Consider the following 22,905-nt stretch of genomic DNA (forward strand, 5'->3'; position numbering starts at 1 on the left):
ACCTCAAGTTCACCTTTAAGCTCAACACACACCATACAATCTTGGTTGTACAGATTTACCAAATATATGTATGGCCAACAGATTGAAAATACCTTGAATGATTGATTGGATAAGCTCTTATACTATATGAAAGTGGTAAGATTGAACAACCAAGATTGTATGGTGTGTTTTGAGCCTAAAGTGACCTTCACAAACAATTATTAAACCAATATTTGTGAAACAAGATTTTGGTTTACATTGACTGATCATAACAAATCAAATCATTCAGCCTTTGCTTAGATACAGAGTCCTTGGGCTCTCCCGTCTGTATTTTCAGTTTAACAAAAATATAGCTTTCCTAAAATTACTAGGTAGCTAGTAGCTTATTTAAACACTATCAAACAACTAATGACTCAACTTAGTGTTTTTGCTTGTATTTATGTAGGGAATTCTACAGTGATTTCATTACAAAAATATCAGGCAACCCATATCTAACTTGGGCTCCACAACACTTTACAAGCAGCAAAAATAGTATATCTAGAAAAATGAAATGTTACAAGCATACTGAAACAAAATATAAAAACATACTAGGTCTGTACAAAAAGGAACAAACTTCCGTCAGGTTATACGGTGAATGCTAAACACATGTTTAAAGGGAGTGCAAATATGCAGTCAGTCTCACATTCTAACAAACTACTTTCCATACTTTTCACAAGTAATATTCAAGAAAAAAGACAAGTAGTTAAAGGATAAGTGCATTTACAGTGTTTCTATTCGTATTAAGTCCTTAACAAACCCCCCCCCCCCCCCCCCCCCCCCCCAAAAAAAAAAAGAAAACTGGAAAAAAAAGGCCAACCATATTCACCTCAACTTAACCAATCACAGCGATCACCCTCAATAAAATGTACCAGAGCGGTTAAAATACAAAGAAGTGTTACTTATTCAGTACTTCCTCCAGCCCCATAAGCACATCTGAGTCCCACGCCGTCCTCCCGCACTCTCCCGTTCAGCCACAATCAGCCCCGGTTACTGGTTCAGTCGCATCAGTCGGGGTCTTCTGTGCATGCGCGGACCTCCGGACTGAACCAGTTACCGGGGCTATTTGCAGCTGAATGGCAGACCACGGGAGGATGGTGAGGGACTCAGACGTGCTTATCGGGCTGGAGGAAGCCCTGTGTAAGTAATGAATCTTTGCATTCTAACAGCTCTGGTTTTCTTTAAACTGTAATACTGCCAGCATATTCTCTTCTTGGACAAAAGTTGGTCTAGAGGTCCCAGGCCAAAGGGAGTATGAAATGAGTTACAGGGACATTTTCTCTTCCAATCACTGTTATGGAGAGCCAATGTATGTACACTTCTGGCACTGTCTAGTGGTTGAAAGATTGGAAGTCAGTAAAAAAAAAAGTTAAATACTCTGGAAGGTCAAGATGCTTCCCGGTCTTCCTACACCTGTCCTGCACTGCGACCCTCTAAACCAGAGGTGCCCAAACTTTTTCGGCTTGTGAGCTACTTTAAAAATTAGCAAGTCAAAATGATCTACCTATGTACAATTTTAGGAGCACAACTGTATATACAGAATGGAAAATGTAGTGCGGTCGGGATCTACCATTAAGTCCTTTGCAATCTACCGGTAGATTGCGATCTACTCAATGGGCACCCCTGCACTAAACAATCTTCGACATTAATGTCGAAGATTGCTGGCAGTTGCGCTCCCCTCTGTGTACAAGCGGGGCTGTGCAGGCACACAGCAGGAGCACAGATGCTTGTGTACAGTGCAGCCATGTTTGTACATGTAGGGGAGTGCAGCCACTAATATAAAGAAGGCCCCAGCAGGCAGCTAGGGGGACATGGAGAATCAGGGAAGCCTCTGGAGCATACAAAGGTTTCCCCCTACTGACGTAAGTATGCAACTTCACTTTTTACAAGTGTACTTTAAAGTGAAATATCACTCCAGTTTAAAAAAATAGTATGACATGTCCCAGTGATGCAAAAGTCATTTTGTAATTTAAGGTTAGTAAATTAAATTTAGCCCTTTCAGTTTTCTGCCTGCAATGCAAGTCTAAAAGGGTCTGGAAACTGAAAGAGCAATAGTTTTAAGAAAAAAAAACTCCTTTTTAATGCTTAGTTTAAAATACAAACAGTCCAGTAACTCCACTCTTCATGTATGTGTAAGTAGCTGCACAAAGGAGATTACATTGCAACTCTGAAGGAGCGTCACCTGTACTAATCAGGAAACTAATACCCTTCCTATTCAATTTGCTAGCAGGAAAATTGAGCTGTGTTTGTGGCTGTTTCTGCAAATATAACAAAGGTGGAAAATTTGAAATAATATATGAAAAATCCCCTCTGACACGAAGAACAGAGGGGACTTTGTTTTTTTATCAACTAAAGCTGAATATAACATTAAAAAAAATAAATAACAATATCTAGCAGCAGAAGGCCACCAACATCGGTACAGGTGAGGTAAATATGGATATTTTCTTCATCTACATGCATTCAGGCCTCTTAAATCCGGATAAATGCACTATAACCGCATTTACCTTTATAAAAGCAGCACTATAAATCTTCATATAAACTAAAATAAGTTACTATAATTGGCTAAATTTCAGCAGTTATTAACTTGGTTTTTGGAAGCTTTTTTAAGTATGTCACATTTTTTCCTATTGGGGCGCCTGCACCTTTCATCAATACTTGGAATACATTCATAATGCCATACTTCCTCCATTTTGTCCACAGGGTAAACTGCTTCTACATAATGGCGGATCAGTCTTAGTCTCACGGGATCTAGTTGCTTCTTGTTGCATGCTCCTGAGTGGTTGTACTGCAACCTAAGGTTTTCTGGAGTAAAGAGCTCCGGAAAGAGTCTAACTAATAGCCTGGCAGCAAAATTCCCAACAGAAAGGCTCTGCTGAACAATGTCTCTTATTTCTTTATCACTCAGAAGGTAAACTGAAGGCACAGGGAAGTCAGGGGGTGGAACAACAATCTTATCCAGTGGTATTTTACAGAAGTCTTTAGTGCTACGTTCAGGTGGCAGAGGTGGCCCTTCAATGAGATCCCTGTATCTTTCAGAATTTAATTCAAAAGGTGAAAAATCTCTCCTCTCTGGCAAGGGTAAGTATATCTTTCGCTGCTGCTGATAAGAACGCCTTTGCTCTGTGTCCCTCCTTCGACATCTCTCATCCAATTTACCAACAAACTCTAATGTCCATACTCTATCATTCTTTGCCCTAGGATAAAGGGCTTGAACATAATGCCGGATAAGCTTTACCCGAACAGGATCTAGCTGTTTCTTCCCCAGCGAACCACTGCAGTTGTACTGCTTTCTCAGATTCTCATGCGTGAAAAGTTCTGGGAAAAGATGAACCAGCAGCCGTGAGGCAAAGTTACCAATGGACAAGCTAGTTTCATATATATTTTTCAGCTGCTCTTTACTGAGCAAGAATTGTGGAAATGGAACCTCAAAGTCGGGGGGTGGAATGTCAATTTTTTCAAAGTCAAATGGGACAAGCCATATTTTTTTGGACTTTCTTCCTGGTTTGTCAATATCAGTGCCATCTTCTACCTTTATAATAGACAGGTCGTCCGGCAGATTAGTATCATAACAGTCGTCTCGCATGTCATCACATTCACTGCCATCCAGGAACAGACTTTCCAATTCATCATTTATTCTTTGCACACACTGCTGCAGCCAAAAATCGTCCTCCTGCACATCCGGAAAGTAAATCTCAGTGTACTGGCGAATCAGCTGCAATCGCTGGGGATCAAGACTAAAACTCTCAGGCTCATCAAATTTTCTTTGGGTAAAAATTTCTGGATATAATCTGTGAAATAAAAATACTGCAAATTCTCCTGGTGAAGAAGCCTCCTCTAAACATTCATTAAGGTCTTTAGCATTGAGGGCATATTGAGAGACCATGGATTCTTCTCTTTCTGTAGTGGCATTTTCCTCTTCCTCTTTAGTGTCTGCAAAGTGAGACTTCTGACATGGTTGATTTTCATAAAAAGGTGAAGTCTGCATGCCATGATGGCTGCTTTCCATTTCTCGCTCAGCCCAAAAACGATTGAAGAAGTCATTAACTTGAGGCAAGACTTCAACCTGCCAAACGGCATTGTTCTGAACAGAGGGATAGCATGCTTCCACATAGTTTCTTATTAGCTGGAGATGAAGGGATTCCAGTTTGATTTTATTGACATAGCCACATGTGGTACAGCTTCTGGAGATAGCACTGCTTCCAAAAAGTTCAGGAAAGAGCTGCACTAGTAAGCGACAAGCCAAGTCACTTGCTGTGGAGCTTTGGCCCATGGCTTGCTTCAGTTCAGTGCTAGTTAGCTGATACTCAGGAGGTGGATTAAATTCTGCCACCATGTCATTAGGGCTGACTTTTTTCTTTATTCTACTTACCTCAAGGGACAAAAGATCAACTTTACTATGGAGCTGAGACATATTGGAATTAAGAGTGTTGAGTGTGAAAAACATCTTTTGTATTAAAGAGTATACATTTGATTCATCACTGACTGGTGAGGTAACTGAATTGCAGCTTGTTTCACGTTTACGCAGATCATTAAACATTCGAACCCCTGAAGGGCTACATGGATTTACTTTCTCGTATAGGTCATAAGATGTCAGTAAGTCAGATGTAGCAGAATTTTTTTTCTCTGTAATCTTGTGTGAAATTCCATATAATGGTTTTTTGTAAGACTGGGCAAATTCGCTGGCCGAGTCTTCCCCTTCACCCAGAGATGCTGAATTGTACTGCAAGCTGGGATTCAGCTCAATGCTTGTCTGACCACATGATACAGAATCTCTGATTTTGAGGCATGAAGAAACACCCTACAATACAAAGTGGAAATATTTAATAATGTGTTAATATGTGATATAAAGCTTGTAACAATAAGTAACAATAAGACAAACTTTCACATAAATACAAAGATAAAAATAATTTACAGTGCTGCCCATAATTATTCATACCCCTGGCAAATTGTAACTTTAAAGTTACTTGAATTCAACCAGCAAGTAATATCTTGACGGGAAATAACATAGGCGTCTTCCGAAAGATAATAAAACAATGTACAGGAGGCATTGTTATACAAAAAAATAAAAAAAATTCTCAGCTTTTATTTACATTTGAGCAAAAAGTGTCCAGTCCAAAATTATTCATAACCTTCACACACTTTCAAAGTCTCTGGGAAAATCCAAAGTTTTATACCATTCCAAATAGTCCAAGCTGTTCTAAAGCATCCTAATGGACCTGATTAATTGAGAAAAGCTGTTTTAATCAACTCAACAGGTAAAAACAGCAGCACTCTGCAGTTGGTTTGTGGACAGACATCGCTAAGACAAAGGAGCTCACTGAGGACCTGCGGCTGCGCACAAGTCAGGAAAGGGCTACAAGGCCATTTCTAAATGTTTCCACGTTCCAGTGGCTACAGTGCAAAGTATTATTAAAAAATACAAGATGTTCCACACTGTGGAAAATCTCAGAGAACATGGTCGGAAGCCAAAAGTGACACCTGTGCTGGCCAGGAGGATAGTGAGAGAGGTGAAAAATAATCCAAGCATCAACACCAAGGTCATCGTGGTGAATCTGGGCTCTGCTGGTGGCAATGTCTCAAGGCAGAGAATCCAACATACACTGCACACTGCCGGGTTCCACGAATGCAGACCAAGTAGGACGCCACTTCTCCAGATAAGGCACACAAAAGCTCATTTGGCCTTTGCAAATGCTCTGGACAAAGAAGAAGACTTCTGGTCTTCTGTGTTAGGGTTAGATGAAACAAAAATTTAATTGTTTGGTCACAATGATGTTGCCTTCATTTTTCGCTAAAAAGGAGAATCCTTCAATCCAAAGAACACCATCCCCACTGTCAAACATGGTGGTGGGAACCTATTGCTTTGGGGGTGTTGTTCAGCCAATGGACCAGGGAACCTAATCACAGTAACGGTACCATGAAGAAAGAGCAATATATGAGGAATCTCAACGACAACATCAGGCAGTCTGCAGAGAAACTTTGCCTTGGGCACCAGCATGACATAACCCAAAACAAACAGCAAAAGTGTAGGGAGCTAAAGATTAGGGTGATGGCAAGAAGACCCTCCAACCTGAAAGATTGGGAGCTCATTGCTAAAGATGAATGGGCAAAAATGCATGTGGGGACATGCAAAAAGCTGGACTGCAGTTATAGGAAACGTTTGATTGCAATAATAGCCAATAAAGGCTTTTCTATTGATTCTTGAGAAGACTATGAATATTTTGGACTGGACACTTTTTACTCAAATGTAAAAAAAAAAAAGTTGAGAATTTTTTTTCCCCACAATAATGCCTCTTGTACATCGTCTTATCTTTTGGGAGACACCTAGGCCATTTCCCGTCAAAAAATTACTTGTTGGTTGAATAAAAGTAACTAAGTCAAAATTTGCCAGGGGTATGAATAATTATGGGCAGCTCTGTATGTCTCCAACAAACCCACACAGTAAGTGACCTACACTGACTATACATATATATTTCTAAAGATATGCGCAGAATTAAGATATATTTCACCACTAAAATCTAACAATAGTTTACACACCATACACTTACCTGATAATAAAGGTGAAAAACTACAACATTAATGCTGTATGGCCCATGTCACAAGGGCAACAAATACACAGTGACCTATCACTAAGAACTGCAATAACTGCTACGGTATTATTGCTGAAATTGCTAATGTTTTTGTTCCCCCCCCCCCCCCCCCCCAACACGGTTACAGTGCATGCCATAGGTTCAGTTTTCCCTGGGCATGCCACTGGGAAAATGACACTACCTCACTGGTAATCTACCCTCACTGAGATGTATTTTAAGATACATCCAATCATCCACAAACTTCTCAATATTTGTACTCAAAGAGGGTGTACATGTACTTTTTAAAAATGATTTAATTTAAAATTGCTAACATACTGTATAAAGATCTCCTTTTAACCAGTTATGAATTAAAACGAAGACAATTTTAAACGCTGAATAGCAGAAATGTACCTCTGGAGCAAGGTGTCTTTTTTTAAACGTTGTAAGGTTTTCTGCTTCAGCACTGGAGCCATCAGACAGGAGAGAAGTGTGTTTCCGTTTACTGTAGTGACTGCTAAGTGTGCATTCTGGAACTGGTTTGCCCACAGAAGTGGAACGATAGCTTCGCAGCCGAACTCCTTCACTTGAGGATTCCACTGAAACGGCTTTTACTTCAAATGCAACATAGAATGAATCATAGATTATTAGAGAATTCCTTCCAAAACAGAAAAAAAAAAGAAGAGGCAGACAGAAGCATGTACCAAGTGTTTAATGAAAACAGTCTATGATGGATAAGCCCATACCTTCTTTATCATCATCATCATCTTCTCGAAATTCAGCTGCATTCATTGTTCTTTTGACCTGTATTAAACGTATATAAAATTATGGTGTATAGAATAAACTATGGCTAATTGTATGGGCAACAGTGACATGTAGTTATGTGAAAAACTAACACCACACCATTGAAATGTTTTACTTCTCATCATAGTAATATTGGTAAAGGTCCACTGAGTACACAATTAATTGAACCCTCACAGTTTTCACTATGTCAAACACAAAATTAGAAACAGATGCCCCCTAAATGTTCACACGTGACCTACAGGCAGCTGACACTACTACTGCTTTCAAACTGCATGACCATATTACTGTACAGAAGCTGCTCAGATGGGATATAGGCATACACTGAATAGAATGGGTGACACTGCCAATAGTGCATTTATTGGTAACTTATATTAATCAAAATGCATGAAATTGAAGTGAGCCCATTGGCTAGGAGTTCATACCAGTGTGGGTTCTGCAGCGGTGGGTGATGCAAGTGCTGACCATTCTCTACAGCATATGCTTAAGTGATTCCTTGACTTCCCGGTCAAAGCACCCAATGCCGGCATTGTGTGGGTTGCAGACTCAGAGTGCTTCTAGAGTTGTCCCTCATAACTGCTGAGCCATAATTCCAACCACCCTACCTTCTATATATAGTGCATCGAATGGGATCTACATGGGGGGTGGGCAAACTTTGCAAGCTAGAAAGAACAACTGTGCAAGGCTAAAGTTTGCTCCTGAACACTTGAGCCAAAGCCAAAACTTCTGGGCCAAAGTTTTGTACAAACAAAGAGAGAGTTATTTGGCTACAAGACCAAAAGACTTGCTTCGCAAAATCAAAAGAGAACACTTCATCAACAGAACCTCATACTAAATATGAAGCATTTGGTATGGTTAAACGTGGTTTTCGGATACTTTGCTGCATCAATGCATGAGAAGCTAACCATCTAGAGTTCACTAAAAACTGTTCATTATGCATAAGACAAGACAAGACAAATAACATTTTTATTGCGCTTTTCTCCTGGGGGACTCAAAGCTCCAGAGCTGCAGCCACTAGGACACGCTCTATAGGCAGTAGCAGTGTTAGGGAGACTTGCCTAAGGTCTCCTACTGAATAGGTGCTGGCTTACTGAACAGGCAGAGCCGAGATTCAAACCCTGGTCTCCTGTGTCAGAGGCAGAGCCCTTAACCACTTGCCGACCGCCCCCAGCCGATGGGCGGCGGCAAAGACTGGGCCTAAACGACCGCAATACGCGATTTGCAGGCCCACCACTTCCGTTTGTAACTCCACACAGTAGTGTCAGCAACTGACCCTCTGTGGAGCAACCTGGCAGTAAAAAAAAAAAAATACAAAAAAATAACAACCCAGGCACGTCATGTTGCATCTAAACACGGCCATGCTGATGTGACTCAATGCGATGGCTGCCTATGCACTGCCGCCCCCCTGTGCGATCAAGCCCCTGGCTGATCCAACGCAGTGGATTCAATGCCTTTAGCCTTCCCTGGGCATAAATTAGGTTCCCTTGAAATTCTGTAGTGTTGTACCGTGTTAGCCATCTAAAGCAAGAAGTTTTGAATGAGGTTACCCTTTATTGGCAAACTTAGAGATAAACAAACAGTAAGCTTTCGGCTAACAGTAAGCCTTCATCAGACTTGGTTCTTGCAAGTGTTGGACTGACTTGAGCTGCATCTTATTAGTCGTTGGTCGCCTCTAATCAGTGATATCGCCTTGTCGTTTGCACGCCTTTTACTTGACAAAAGTTGTCCAACTTCTTCAAGTTGTTTGATAATTGAGCAAGACTTTTGTTAAAAATGTGTATGAGCCTATATAGTTTAAAATACAGAGTGTGGCTTGTAATTGCAAGTATTAAGAGAATTATGCAATGTTATTAACCCATTCAGGTTCCGTCGTTTTCACGTGAGAAATGTTCACCTCCCATTCATTAGCCTATAACTTTATCACTACTTATCACAATGAACTGATCTATATCTTGTTTTTTCCGCCACCAATTAGGCTTTCTTTGGGGGGTACATTTTGCTAAGAGCCACTTTACTGTAAATGCATTTTAACAGAAAGAATAAGAAAAAAATGGAAAAATTCATTATTTCTCAGTTTTCAGCCATTATAGTTTTAAAATAATACATGCCTCCATAATTAAAACTCACGTATTGTATTTGCCCATATGTCCCGGTTATTACACCGTTAAAATTATGTCCCTATCACAATGTATGGCGACAATATTTTATTTGGAAATAAAGGTGCATTTTTTCCATTTTGCATCTATCACTATTAACAAGTTTAAAATAAAAAAAAATAGAAATATTTCATCTTTACATTGATATTTAAAAAGTTTAGACCCTTAGGTAAATTTTTACATGTTTTGTTTTGTTTTTATTGTAATGGTTTTTTTTTTTGTATAGTAAACATTTTATTTGGGTAGTTTTGGGAGGGTGGGAGGTAAACAATAGATTTATAATGTAAATGTGTGTTAATTTTTTTTTTTTTTTTTTTTACATACAGTTGTAGTATTACTTTTTGGCCACAAGATAGCGGCCATGAGTTTGTTTACATGACGTCACTCTAAGCGTAGCACACGCTTAGAGTGACGCATCGGGGAGGGAACAGCCAGAAAAAGCACAGCTTCCGAGAGAAGCTGTCGCTTTTCAGCAGGGGAGAGGAATCAGTGATCGGGCACCATAGCCCGATACATTGATTCCGTGGCTACCGAATCCGCGGCTGGGAGTGCGCGTGCACGCGCGCGATCGGCCGCGGGAGCGCGCGGTAGTGCACATGGTTCCTGGACGTAGTTTCTACGTCCAGGAACCAAAGTAGGTAAAAAAAAAAAAAGCAATATATCTACAAATTTAAATATTATACTATTTTCTTTGCTAATAATGTTATATGAATTATCAGTACTACACATACAAATCATTACATCATAAGTTTTTTTTCACTTCAGTGTCACTTTAATTTTAGGGAAATGACTTGGTAATTAGACCACTTTGTACCATAATTCTCTGTGCTGTTAATTGGGCAGTCCACTTTTTGTAACTTACGACACATAAAATGAACTGATAGAAAGTGTCAGGGAGAGCCACTTGGCCCTAGTCTACTTTAGGGGACCAAGCAGGAATCTTCATTAGGGAAATTTAGATCATGTAATTAGGTCGGTGGACGGCACCCTCACAAACTGCTAGGCTTCCAATAGGCTGTAGTAAACTACACCCACACTATTCAGTCAGTCACTACGCTTTGTGCTGTAGAGGGTGCTGTGATTGGAGGACTGCTCTCTCTGAGTTTCCTGCTGGGTCCCATAAAGTAGATTAGCGCCGGCCACTTTACTAGTTCACTGTGAGAGTATTGATTGGTTTAGGCCTGGAACCCACAGGAGCTGTTGCAGCCGCACTTTGGATCGCCGGCGACTCCAAAAGCGCTAGATTAATGAAAGTCGATGGAGGTGATTCCACAGGAGCAACAGGAGTTCTTGCCAAAGTGGCTGCCTCAGTCAAGTTCAATTGAGGAATTTCATACTACTATTTTATTTGGCTTGAAGAGGTCAATCATAACAGTAGTGGCTAATTTGTTCTCGAAAAGTGACGACATCATTACAGCACATACCCGAATAAGTGTACTTGTCATGTAGCATCATCTCAAGTACCCCTCGACACCAAGGCCGGATTTCTGGAAAGGCCACAGAGGCCTGGGCATTGGGCGGCTGTCGGCCAATGGGGAACCTGAACATGAAAGAGGGGCTGCTACATTTGAAAGAGGAGGCTAAAAATGGGGAGCAAAATTAAAAAAGGGAAAATGATGCCCAAACGGTTAATTAAAAAGTACAGTACATGGATGATACACATGAAAGAGGTGCTGCACATGGATTGGGAGGGGCCCTGTTGCTGCACTGGAAAACGCGTGCAAAAATGCATACAATGATAGTCTTTGGAGCTGTTGTGTTTTCAGGAGCCATCTGCAATTCTGCATAGCGTTCAAGAAAAATATACAACATGCACTACTTTTTCACACATCTCATTGAAATCATTGGCTACTGTAGAAAAACCACATATTTGCAGCAAAACAGATGTGGGAAATAGTCTGTGGTTCCCGCAGACACAAGTGTGATCAATCCCTGACAGACACAATCTATAAAGGCCTATACACACACCACGCAATTTTCCCGTCAGATTAACTAACTGATCAATAATTTCCAGCATGTCCGATCTGCTTCCACTCAAGAAAGAGATCGATTTTGTGCAGTACTCAAAATCGATCTCTTTCTCGATCTGAATCAGATCGGATATGCTGAAAATTATTAATCAGTTGATCTGAGGTGAAAAAAATTGCATGGTATAAGCCAGGGGTCCACAAACTTTTTCGATCAAGGGCCGGGTCAACATACTTCAGACTGCTGGGGGGGCCAGAGTATACAGGATTTGATGTAGAAAAACATTATACTGTACCTAGGTATTTTAGACAGCTCCTTTTAACATGTGCAGCCCTAATGTCTCCCATTTTACCAGACTATTTTAACATGTGCAGATAGTATGACCCTCAACTCAGCAAGTGCAGTTATGTCACCAACACAGCAAGTGCAAATATTGTGACGCTAACATAGCAAGTCATATGTGAGCCATAATGTCACCAAATGGCCTGCAGCAGCCTGCAGCCAATCCGAAAAAGTCTTTGCGGGCCAGACAAAGAGGCATACCCAGGTGACAACCTGCCATCCAATTGGACAACAATGAATGATTGGAAGCCAGTGAATGACTTATTTCTGGCTTCCATGTGAAAGGGAGGCATCAGCACTGCTATTCTATGTGTGGGCTGCCAATTTTTATAGATGCGGTCCACATCTATAAAGGTGGCCATACATGGTACAATTTTCTATTTTTTTTTTCAATTAGATAATTTAATTCGATTATTCCGTTAGATCGAATATTAAGATTTTTCCATCATGCCCGTTCAGATTTTTCTCGAAAAAAGGGATAATCGTTCAAATTTCTTGATCGAAAAGAAAAATATTTTCAACTTTCATTCAATTCGATCATTTAAATCGAAAAAACTGAATAATCGAACGTTTTTATTGTATCATGTATGGCCACCATAAATACATTTTGTGTGTGAGGGGCCGGTAAAAAAGCCTTAGGGGGCCGCATTCAGCCCACGGGCCTAAGTTAGAGGACCACTGGTATAAGCCTTAAAGGAAACCTAAACCGAATGTAAAAAAAATGTTTCACTTACCTGGGGCTTCTACCAGCCCCCTGCAGCCACGCCGTCAATCAATGTCCTCCGGTCACCCGCCGTGGCTTAGTTTCGTTTTTCAGTGACTGTCCAATTGGCCAGTCCGCCTGCACAGCCCTGGCCGTGCCCATCCTCGATCATGCTCCGGGAGCGTCTTGCACAGGCACGGTAGGACAAAAACTTGTACTGCTCTGTGCAGGACGCTCCCTGTGACCAGAGCAGGGACAAGGTTCTCCAGCACCCAAGGCTGAGACACCAAAGTGCGCCCCTCCATCCCTCCCACCTCAGCTGTCACACACTGATTGCTATTAAACTAATGGCCCATACTCACGGGCATCAAAAGTGGCCTGTCGCCAGCACACGTGAGCGTGCGGGCGACAGGCCGGCGACAGCTCCTCGCCAGGTCCTTCCGCGTACACACGCGGAAGAGGGACCAGCGGCCCGACGTTCCTCCTCCCCCCGCCGGAAGCTCTGCATACCTCAATGGAGGTTGCTGTCGCTAGTCTGCGTACTCACGCAGACTAGCGACAGCTGCGGCGGAGTTGCGGCGGCGACTGTCGCCAGGCGATTGAACATTTCAATCGCCTGGCGACATCAGCGACGGGCGACAGTTCGGGGTGCGCGCCTGTTCAACGGCCCATACTCACGGGCGACCTGTCGCCGCAACACGCGCGCGCCGCGTGTTGCAGCGACATTTGTAGCTCGTGAGTATGGGCCACAACCTCCCCAACACCTTAATATCTAGTTACCTGGCTTGCAGTCACTGCTATGTATCCCCTTTTCTTATTTCTTTCTGCTTCATACACAATTAGGAATGACAGCTGAATGAATTGTGCGCCCCCTCCTACACTGCGCCCTGAGGCTGGAGCCTCTCCAGCCTATGCCTCTGCCCTGACTGTGACAGGAGCGTGATCGAGGATGTGCGTGGCCAGGACTGTGCAGGCACTCTGGCCATTGACTGGCCAGTTGGGCATAAACAATATTAACCGCAGGATGGCCGCTGCAGGGGGCTGCTAGAAGCCCCAGGTAAGTGAAACTTTTTTTTTTTTTTTACATTTGGTTTAACATTGTAACTTTCACTGTACAGTCACTTGTTGCAACAACTCAGCAAACACTCATAGTACACAAAAGCCATAGCAGTATCCAAACAGTTTATAGAGAGATAAGTCTGAAAAATGCACTGTAGCCATCTGGAAGACATAGGATGCCAGCAACCATACAGCGAGCGAACCAGTCACTTCACATGATGCGGTTACACGAGTGGATGAGCCCGCCCAGCTGATCACACCCCTCGTGTACTGTGGCCGCAGCTCGTCGGCTGGTGACGTCACATGGGCACTGTGGAATACAAGCACGTCAGGCGTGACAATAGGCAGAGTGGTCCCTCTCTTCCTACACAACTCTCTCTTCTGCCTCATTCATGGTGGTAACTAGTGATGCAAATACTGCCCCATACTAAGCTTCTGAAGCGTGAGGGAGCTCTCGTGACACAGGGAAGACCATAGGGCACTCAGTCACACTTTTATCTGCACAGACCTGCGTGTCTCCTCATGGGTGCCTCACCTACCTTACATAGATATCTCCAACCTGAATCCTGTTCAAGATGCGCCCGCGGTGCCCCCGAAACATGCGCCTGTGTTGGACTCTTATTAGTGCTTCTTCTCGCCCTGTGTTTTCCCACCACCTCCCCCGGCCGGCGTGTCTCTCTGTGTCTTTGTGTGCTGCGTGTCCGTGCGCTCTCGCGTGACGTGACGGGACTCCGTGTGTGTCATTTCCGCAGAAGGACACAGGGAGACAGAGGCTGGAGTGGGAACAGCCCCCTGCCCTCTCTCTACTTGGCCATTACACGATTCCAGGACACGACAGGGGGGGGGAGGAACACTGATCAAGGACACAGTCAGTCTCTCATGTGGTATCCACTGGAGGGTGAAAGGCAGCTCTATAGGAACACGCAGCCCTCACATGACTTTTTGTGTAAACTTTTTTTCTCACACACACTTCAGGCTCTGTCATACTTGTATTACTGATGCTTAGTTTAATCTCAGTCAGAAATAAGTTCTCTGTATTGCAGAGGACATCACTGGATATTGCGGGAGGCACATGGACTGTGATTTGTTTATTTTTTTTTGTTTACTGTCAGCAACAAGTTGTAAGGTTGGCAATACAGATACTGTAGTATATTGTGCTATGTGTAATGCTGACATCTTCGGTAACATTCTCTAAAGCTACACATAGCTCCCAACTGTCCCTCTTTTAGAGGGACAGGCCCTCTTTAGGAGCCCTGTCCCTCTGTCCTCCTCATTTGTCCCTCTTTTAGGACTTTGTCCCTCTTTCTAGGCAAACATATGTATTTCTCTAATAAACATGTGTTTGATTGACTCTAAACTGTATTCCCATCCTTTAAATTGATATATTACTCATTTTAAAATGTTAATATGAAGGAAAATGAACCAGAATAGAAAGGACCAGTATGGTTTGAATTCTAAAACAACATTTTTCTTATGAAATCTTAACCACTTGAGGACCACAGTCTTTTCGCCCCTTAAAGAGAACCTGTACTGAGTAAAAATATTTAAAATAAACACATGAGGTAACTTCAAATGAACATTGCATAGTTACCTTGCCATCAGTTCCTCTCAGAAGCTCACCATTTTCTTCTGACAATAATCCCATCCAGTTCTGACAATATTTTGTCAGATCTGAAATATATCAGTTGGTGTCAGTAAATTATCAGTTGCTGTCAGTTATAGCTGAGAGGAAAACTGATGTGCCAGGTAATGTCCATGTTTCCCTATGGCTGAAGTGGGCGATGTTACAGTTTAACTGTGTGCTGACCAGAAAGCTGTTATGGGTAACAACCATTTTCAAAATGGAGGACGGAAAATTCCCTTGATCACAGTGAACAAATAGGATGCAGGACAGGAGAAAGACACTGAGGAGTAAACTACATGGGAGGTAAGTATGACTTGTGTTTGCTTATTTTGACTTTTAATTTTCAGTTCAGGTTTTCTTTAAGGACCAGAGCCTTTTTCTCCATTCAGACCACTGCAGCTTTCACGGTTTATTGCTCGGTCATACAACCTACCACCTAAAGGAATTTTACCTCCTTTTCTTGTCACTAATACAGCTTTCTTTTGCTGCTATTTGATTGCTGCTGCGAGTTTTAGTTTTTATTATATTCATCAAAAAAGACATGAATTTTGGCAAAAAAATGACTTTTTTAACTTGCTGTGCTGACATTATTCAAATAAAGTAAAATTTCCTATACATTTGAGCGCAAAATTTATTCTGCTACATGTCTTTGATAAAAAAAAACCATTCAGTGTATATTTATTGGATTGGGTAAAAGTTATAGCGTTTACAAACTATGGTGCCAAAAGTGAATTTTCCCATTTTCAAGCATCTCTGACTTTTCTGCGCACCTGTCAGGTTTCATGAGGGGCTAAAATTCCAGGATAGTACAAATACCCCCCAAATGACCCCATTTTGGAAAGAAGACATCCCAAAGTATTCAGTGAGAGGCATGGTGAGTTCATAGAAGATTTTATTTTTTGTCACAAGTTAGCGGAAAATGACACTTTCTGACAAAAAAAAAGAAAAAAAAAAAGTTTCCATTTCTTCTAACTTGCGACAAAAAAAAATTAAATCTGCCACGGACTCACTATGCTCCTCTCTGAATACCTTGAAGTGTCTACTTTCCAAAATGGGGTCATTTGTGGGGTGTGTTCACTGTCCTGGCATTTTGGGGGGTGCCTAATTGTAAGCACCCCTGTAAAGCCTAAAGATGCTCATTGGACTTTTGGCCCCTTAGCGCAGTTAGGCTGCAAAAAAGTGCCACACATGTGGTATTGCCGTACTCAGGAGTAGTATAATGTGTTTTGGGGTGTATTTTTACACATACCCATGCTGGGTGGGAGAAATATCTCCCTAAATGACAATTGTTTTATTTTTTTTACACACAATTGTCTATTTATAGAGATATTTCTCCCACTCAGCATGGGTATGTGGAAAAATACACCCCAAAACACATTATACTACTTCTCCTGAGTACGGCGATACCACATGTGTGGCACTTTTTTGCACCCTAACTGCGCTAAGGGGCCCAAAGTTCAATGAGTACCTTTAGGATTTCACAGGTCATTTTGAGAAATTTCGTTTCAAGACTACTCCTCACGGTTTAGGGCCCCTAAAATGCCAGGACAGTATAGGAACCCCACAAATTACCCCATTTTAGAAAGAAGACACCCCAAGGTATTCCGTTAGGAGGATGGTGAGTTCATAGAAGATTTTTTTTTTTGTCACAAGTTAGCGGAAATTGATTTTAATTGTTTTTTTTCACAAAGTGTCATTTTCCGCTAACTTGTGACAAAAAATAAAATCTTCTATGAACTCACCATACTCCTAACGGAATACCTTGGGGTGTCTTCTTTCTAAAATGGGGTCATTTGTGGGGTTCCTATACTGCCCTGGCATTTTAGGGGCCCTAAACCATGAGGAGTAGTTTTGAAACCAAATGTCGCAAAATGACCTGTGAAATCCTAAAGGTACTCATTGGACTTTGGGCCTCTTAGCGCACTTAGGGTGCAAAAAAGTGCCACACATGTGGTACCGCCGTACTCAGGAGAAGTAGTATAATGTGTTTTGGGGTGTATTTTTACACATACCCATGCTGGGTGGGAGAAATATCTCTGTAAATGACAATTGTTTGATTTTTTTTTACACACAATTGTCCTTTTACAGAGATATTTCTCCTACCCAGCATGGGTATGTGTAAAAATACACCCCAAAACACAATATACTACTTCTTCTGAGTACGGCGATACCACATGTGTGACACTTTTTTGCAACCTAGGTGCGCTAAGGGGCCTAACGTCCTATTCACAGGTCATTTTGAGACATTTGGATTCTAGACTACTGCTCACGGTTTAGGGCCCCTAAAATGCCAGGGCAGTATAGGAACCCCACAAGTGACCCCATTTTAGAAAGAAGACACCCCAAGGTATTCTGTTAGGAGTATGGTGAGTTCATAGAAGATTTTTTTTTTGTCACAAGTTAGCGGAAAATGACACTTTGTGAAAAAAAAAAAAAAACATATCAATTTCCGCTAACTTGTGACAAAAAATAAAATCTTCTATGAACTCATCATACACCTAACAGAATACCTTGGGGTGTCTTCTTTCTAAAATGGGGTCACTTGTGGGGTTCCTATACTGCCCTGGCATTTTAGGGGCCCTAAACCGTGAGGTACAGACTAACCAGCAAGCTCATGGTGACCCAGAACTCATTGGAGTGTGTAAGGGACTACAATGGTCCTAAATACAATGGTTAATTTGCATATATTCAGCAGTGGTGCTCTGGGAGACATCTCGAGCTCACTCCAACCTGAATTATCGCAAATTCTTTCTGTTTTAGGAAAGCAAATTTTTGTTTTTCTAAACCGTGAGGAGTAGTCTTGAACCCAAATGTCTCAAAATGACCTGTGAAATCCTAAAGGTACTCATTGGACTTTGGGCCCCTTAGCACAGTTAGGCTGCAAAAAAGTGTCACACATGTGGTATCGCCGTACTCAGAAGAAGTAGTATAATGTGTTTTGTGGTGTATTTTTACATATAACCATGCTGGGTGGGAGAAATATCTGTAAATGACACATTTTTGATTTTTTTTACACACAATTGTCCATTTACAGAGAGATTTCTCCCACCCAGCATGGGTATGTGTAAAAATACACCACAAAACACATTATACTACTTCTCCTGAGTATGGCGATACCACATGTGTGACACTTTTTTGCAGCCTAGGTGCGCTAAGGGGCCCAACGTCCTATTCACATGTCATTTTGAGGCATTTGTTTTCTAGACTACTCCTCACGGTTTAGGGCCCCTAAAATGCCAGGGCAGTATAGGAACCCCACAAGTGACCCCATTTTAGAAAGAAGACACCCCAAGGTATTCCGTTAGGGGTATGGTGAGTTCATAGAAGATTTTATTTTTTGTCACAAGTTAGTGAAAAATGACACTTTGTGAAAAAAACAATAAAAATCTAATTTCCGCTAACTTTTGACAAAAAATAAAATCTTCTATGAACTCATCATACACCTAACAGAATACCTTGGGGTGTCTTTTTTTCTAAAATGGGGTCACTTGTGGGGTTCCTATACTGCCCTGGCATTTTACGGGCCCAAAACTGTGAGTAGTCTGGAAACCAAATTTCTCAAAATGACTGATCAGGGGTATAAGCATCTGCAAATTTTGATGACAGGTGGTCTATGAGGGGGCAAATTTTGTGGAACCGGTCATAAGCAGGGTGGCCTCTTAGATGACAGGATGTTTTGGGCCTGATCTGATGGATAGGAGTGCTAGGGGGGTGACAGGAGGTGATTGATGGGTGTCTCAGGGGGCGGTTAGAGGGGAAAATAGATGCAATCAATGCACTGGGGAGGTGATCGGAAGGGGGTCTGAGAGGGACCTGAGGGTTTGGCCGAGTGATCAGGAGCCCACACGGGGCAAATTAGGGCCTGATCTGATGGGTAGGTGTGCTAGGGGGTGACAGGAGGTGATTGATGGGTGTCTCAAGGTGTGATTAGAGGGGGGAAATAGATGCAAGCAATGCACTAGCGAGGTGATCAGGGCTGGGGTCTGAGGACGTTCTGAGGTGTGGGCGGGTGATTGGGTGCCCGCAAGGGGCAGATTAGGGTCTAATCTGATGGGTAACAGTGACAGGTGGTGATAGGGGGTGATTGATGGGTAATTAGTGGGTGTTTAGAGGAGAGAAGAGATGTAAACACTGCACTTGGGAGGTGATCTGATGTCGGATCTGCGGGCGATCTATTGGTGTGGGTGGGTGATCAGATTGCCCGCAAGGGGCAAGTTAGGGGCTGATTGATGGGTGGCAGTGACAGGGGGTGATTGATGGGTGGCAGTGACAGGGGGTGATTGATAGGTGATTGACAGGTGATCAGTGGGTTATTACAGGGAATAACAGATGTAAATATTGCACTGGCGAATTGATAAAGGGGGGTCTGAGGGCAATCTGAGCGTGTGGGCGGGTGATTGGGTGCCCGCAAGGGGTAGATTAGGGTCTAATCTGATGGATAACAGTGACAGGTGGTGATAGGGGGTGATTGATAGGTGATTGATGGGTAATTAGTGGGTGTTTAGAGGAGAGAAGAGATGTAAACACTGCACTTGGGAGGTGATCTGATGTCGGATCTGCGGGCGATCTATTGGTGTGGGTGGGTGATCAGATTGCCCGCAAGGGGCAGGTTAGGGGCTGATTGATGGGTAGCAGTGACAGGGGGTGATTGACTGGTGATTGACAGGTAATCAGGGGGGATAGATGCATACAGTACACGGGGGGGGGGTCTGGGGAGAATCTGAGGGGTGGGGGGTGATCAGGAGGGGGCAGTGGGCAGGGGGGGGGGATAAAAAAAAATAGCGTTGACAGATAGTGACAGGGAGTGATTGATGGGTGATTAGGGGGGTGACTGGGTGCAAACAGTGGTCTGGGGGGTGGGCAGGGGGGGGTCTGAGGGGTGCTGTGGGCTATCAGGGGGCAGGGGGGGGGGAAATCAGTGTGCATGGGTGCAGACTAGGGTGGCTGCAGCCTGCCCTGGTGGTCCCTCGGACACTGGGACCACCAGGGCAGGAGGCAGCCAGTATAATAGGCTTTGTATACATTACAAAGCCTATTATACAATGTAAATGCGGCGATCCGGGTGCTAGTAACCCGCCGGCGCTTCCGAACGGCCGGCGGGTTACTACGAGCGGGGGGCGGAGCGTCACGAATGACGCGATCGCCGCATAGCCACTCCCGCAGCCGCCCCCGCCGATGGGCGTATTGCGGTCGTTTGGGCCCAGTCTTTGCCGCCGCCCATCGGCTGGGGGCGGTCGGCAAGTGGTTAATGGTATGCGTGACTAGGGGTGTGGCGGGGTGTGACAGGGGCGTGATCTGCGGTGTGACAGGCGTCGCTTAAGTGTCCCTCTTTCTCATCTCAAAAAGTTGGGAGGTATGGCTACATATGGACTTGTTATATATTCCCTGAAAACGAGCTTTACATATTGTTTTGGGTATGGTGCTTGGCCCATTTGAGAGTGGAGGTGAACAGATGTGTGGGCAGCACCATGCTACAAAAACGTCCTTTGAAGTCTCCAAAGGGACAAAAAACCCCCCAAAAACTTTGAACACAAGCGGTTGTTATCTCTGCCGAGAATTTAGCATGTGTACAGCAGCCTCCGATGCCCCTCAATGCCCCGGACAGCGTTCAGCCCAACAGATCAGCTCAGCCAAGAGACTTGTTCTCCCAACTCACCAGACCTGCTGTGACACGTTCCATCGGGACCTGGGCGGGCTATAGCATTACCGTCACTGATAAAAAAAATTACAACCATAAAACACTTTTTATGGCAGAAAATGAGCAGGAAAGAGATACAAAAAAGTAAATATTTCATAGATTTTAGCTCTGGCATACTTCAATGAAAGTGTCATTGAGCAGAGACAATGAAACAGTAAAAACTTAGATAAAGTAGTAGATAGTAATTTTTAGTAGAAGGAGGATATATACAGGATCTTCTCAAAAAATTAGCATATTGTGATAAAGTTCATTATTTTCTGTAATGTACTGATAAACAGACTTTCATATATTTTAGATTCATTACACACAACTGAAGTAGTTCAAAGCCTTTTATTGTTTTAATATTGATGATATTGGCATACAGCTCATGAAAACCCCAAATTCCTATCTCAAAAAATTTGCATATTACGAAAAGGTTCTCTAAACGAGCTATTAACTTAATCCTCTAAATCAACTTATTAACTCTAAACACCTGCAAAAGATTCATGAGGCTTCTAAAACTCCCAGCCTGGTTCATTACTCAGAACCGCAATCATGGGTAAGACTGCCGACCTGACTGCTGTCCAGAAGGCCATCATTGACACCCTCAAGCAAGAGAGTAAGACACAGAAATACATTTCTGAACGAATAGGCTGTTCCCAGAGTGCTGTATCAAGAGGTGACCGGACCCTGAGGAAGATTGTGGAGAAGGACCGATTCCAGACCTTGGGGGACCTGCGGAAGTAGTGGACTGAGTCTGGAGTAGAAACATCCTGAGCCACCGTGTACAGGTGTGTGCAGGAAATGGGCTACAGGTGCCACATCAAGCCACTTTTGAACCAGAAACAGCGGCAGAAGCGCCTGACCAGGGCTACAGAGAAGCAGCACTGGACTGTTGCTCAGTGGTCCAAAGTACTTTTTTCGGATGAAAGCAACATTTGCACGTCATTCGGAAATCAAGGTGCCAGAGTCTGGAGGAAGACTGGGGAGAGGGAAATACCAACATGCCTGAAGTCCAGTGTCAAGTACAGGTCAGGCGCTTCTGCCGCTGTTTCTGGTTCAAAAGTGGCTTTACCTGGGGAATGCGGCACCTGTAGCCCATTTCCTGCACACACCTGTACACTGTGGCTCTGGATGTTTCTCCTCCAGACTCAGTCCACTGCTTCCGCAGGTCCCCCAAGGTCTGGAATCAGTCCTTCTCCACAATCTTCCTCAGGGTCCGGTCACCTCTTATCGTTGTGCAGCGTTTTCTGCCACACTTTTTCCTTCCCACAGACTTCCCACTGAGGTGCCTTGATACAGCACTCTGGGAACAGCCTATTCGTTCAGAAATTTCTTTCTGTGTCTTAGGCCACATACAGACATCAGACCATGGTCTTTGGAAAATGAAAGATCACAGACCAATCTTACCACCCTTCCTGTAGTATAAGAGCCATACTCTACACAGTCTTTTCTATGGAGCTGAACTCCCCATCAGAAAAAAATCTTTGCAAGATGCTGCACACAAAGATGCTGTACAGACACAAAAGATCAGTATCTGCAAAAGATCTGTTCCTGCCAAAAATCCATTCCTGCAAATTGCAATGATAGTCTATGAGATCTGCAGATCATCATACACACATGATTTAACTGACATTCATCTGCAGATCAGATCCACCAGGATGGATTTTCAGATCTGCAGATCTGCAGATGAATGTCAGTTAAATCATGTGTGTATGATGATCTGCAGATCTCATAGACTATCATTGCAATTTGCAGGAATGGATTTTTGGCAGGAACAGATCTTTTGCAGATACTGATCTTTTGTGTCTGTACAGCATCTGTGTGTGCAGCATCTTGCAAAGATTTTTTTCTGATGGGGAGTTCAGCTCCATAGAAAAGACTGTGTAGAGTATGGCTCTTATACTACAGGAAGGGTGGTAAGATTGGTCTGTGATCTTTCATTTTCCAAAGACTATGGTCTGATGTCTGTATGTGGCCTTACCCTCTTGCTTGAG

General features: G+C 43.0%; 1 protein-coding gene across 2 annotated transcripts; it reads right to left on the reverse strand.

Moving 5' to 3' along the window:
* Nucleotides 1-1,131: 1,131 nt before the first annotated feature.
* LOC137570724 (BEN domain-containing protein 3-like) lies at nt 1,132-15,255 on the reverse strand. 2 transcript variants are annotated; one of them, XM_068279430.1, is made up of 4 exons: nt 15,199-15,255; nt 7,325-7,382; nt 6,993-7,192; nt 1,132-4,813 (listed from the first exon to the last, which is right to left on the reverse strand). In XM_068279430.1, exons 1-4 carry the CDS (start codon nt 15,250-15,252, stop codon nt 2,585-2,587), a joined length of 2,541 nt encoding a protein of 846 aa, XP_068135531.1. In that variant the 5' UTR covers nt 15,253-15,255; the 3' UTR covers nt 1,132-2,584. The 2 variants fall into 2 exon arrangements, with proteins under 2 accessions (XP_068135531.1, XP_068135532.1); XM_068279431.1 differs by lacking the exon at nt 15,199-15,255 and adding an exon at nt 14,147-14,292.
* Nucleotides 15,256-22,905: the final 7,650 nt, after the last annotated feature.

Source organism: Hyperolius riggenbachi, chromosome 4 (genome assembly GCF_040937935.1).
Source record: "Hyperolius riggenbachi isolate aHypRig1 chromosome 4, aHypRig1.pri, whole genome shotgun sequence".
Classification (NCBI taxonomy): Eukaryota; Metazoa; Chordata; class Amphibia; order Anura; family Hyperoliidae; genus Hyperolius; species Hyperolius riggenbachi.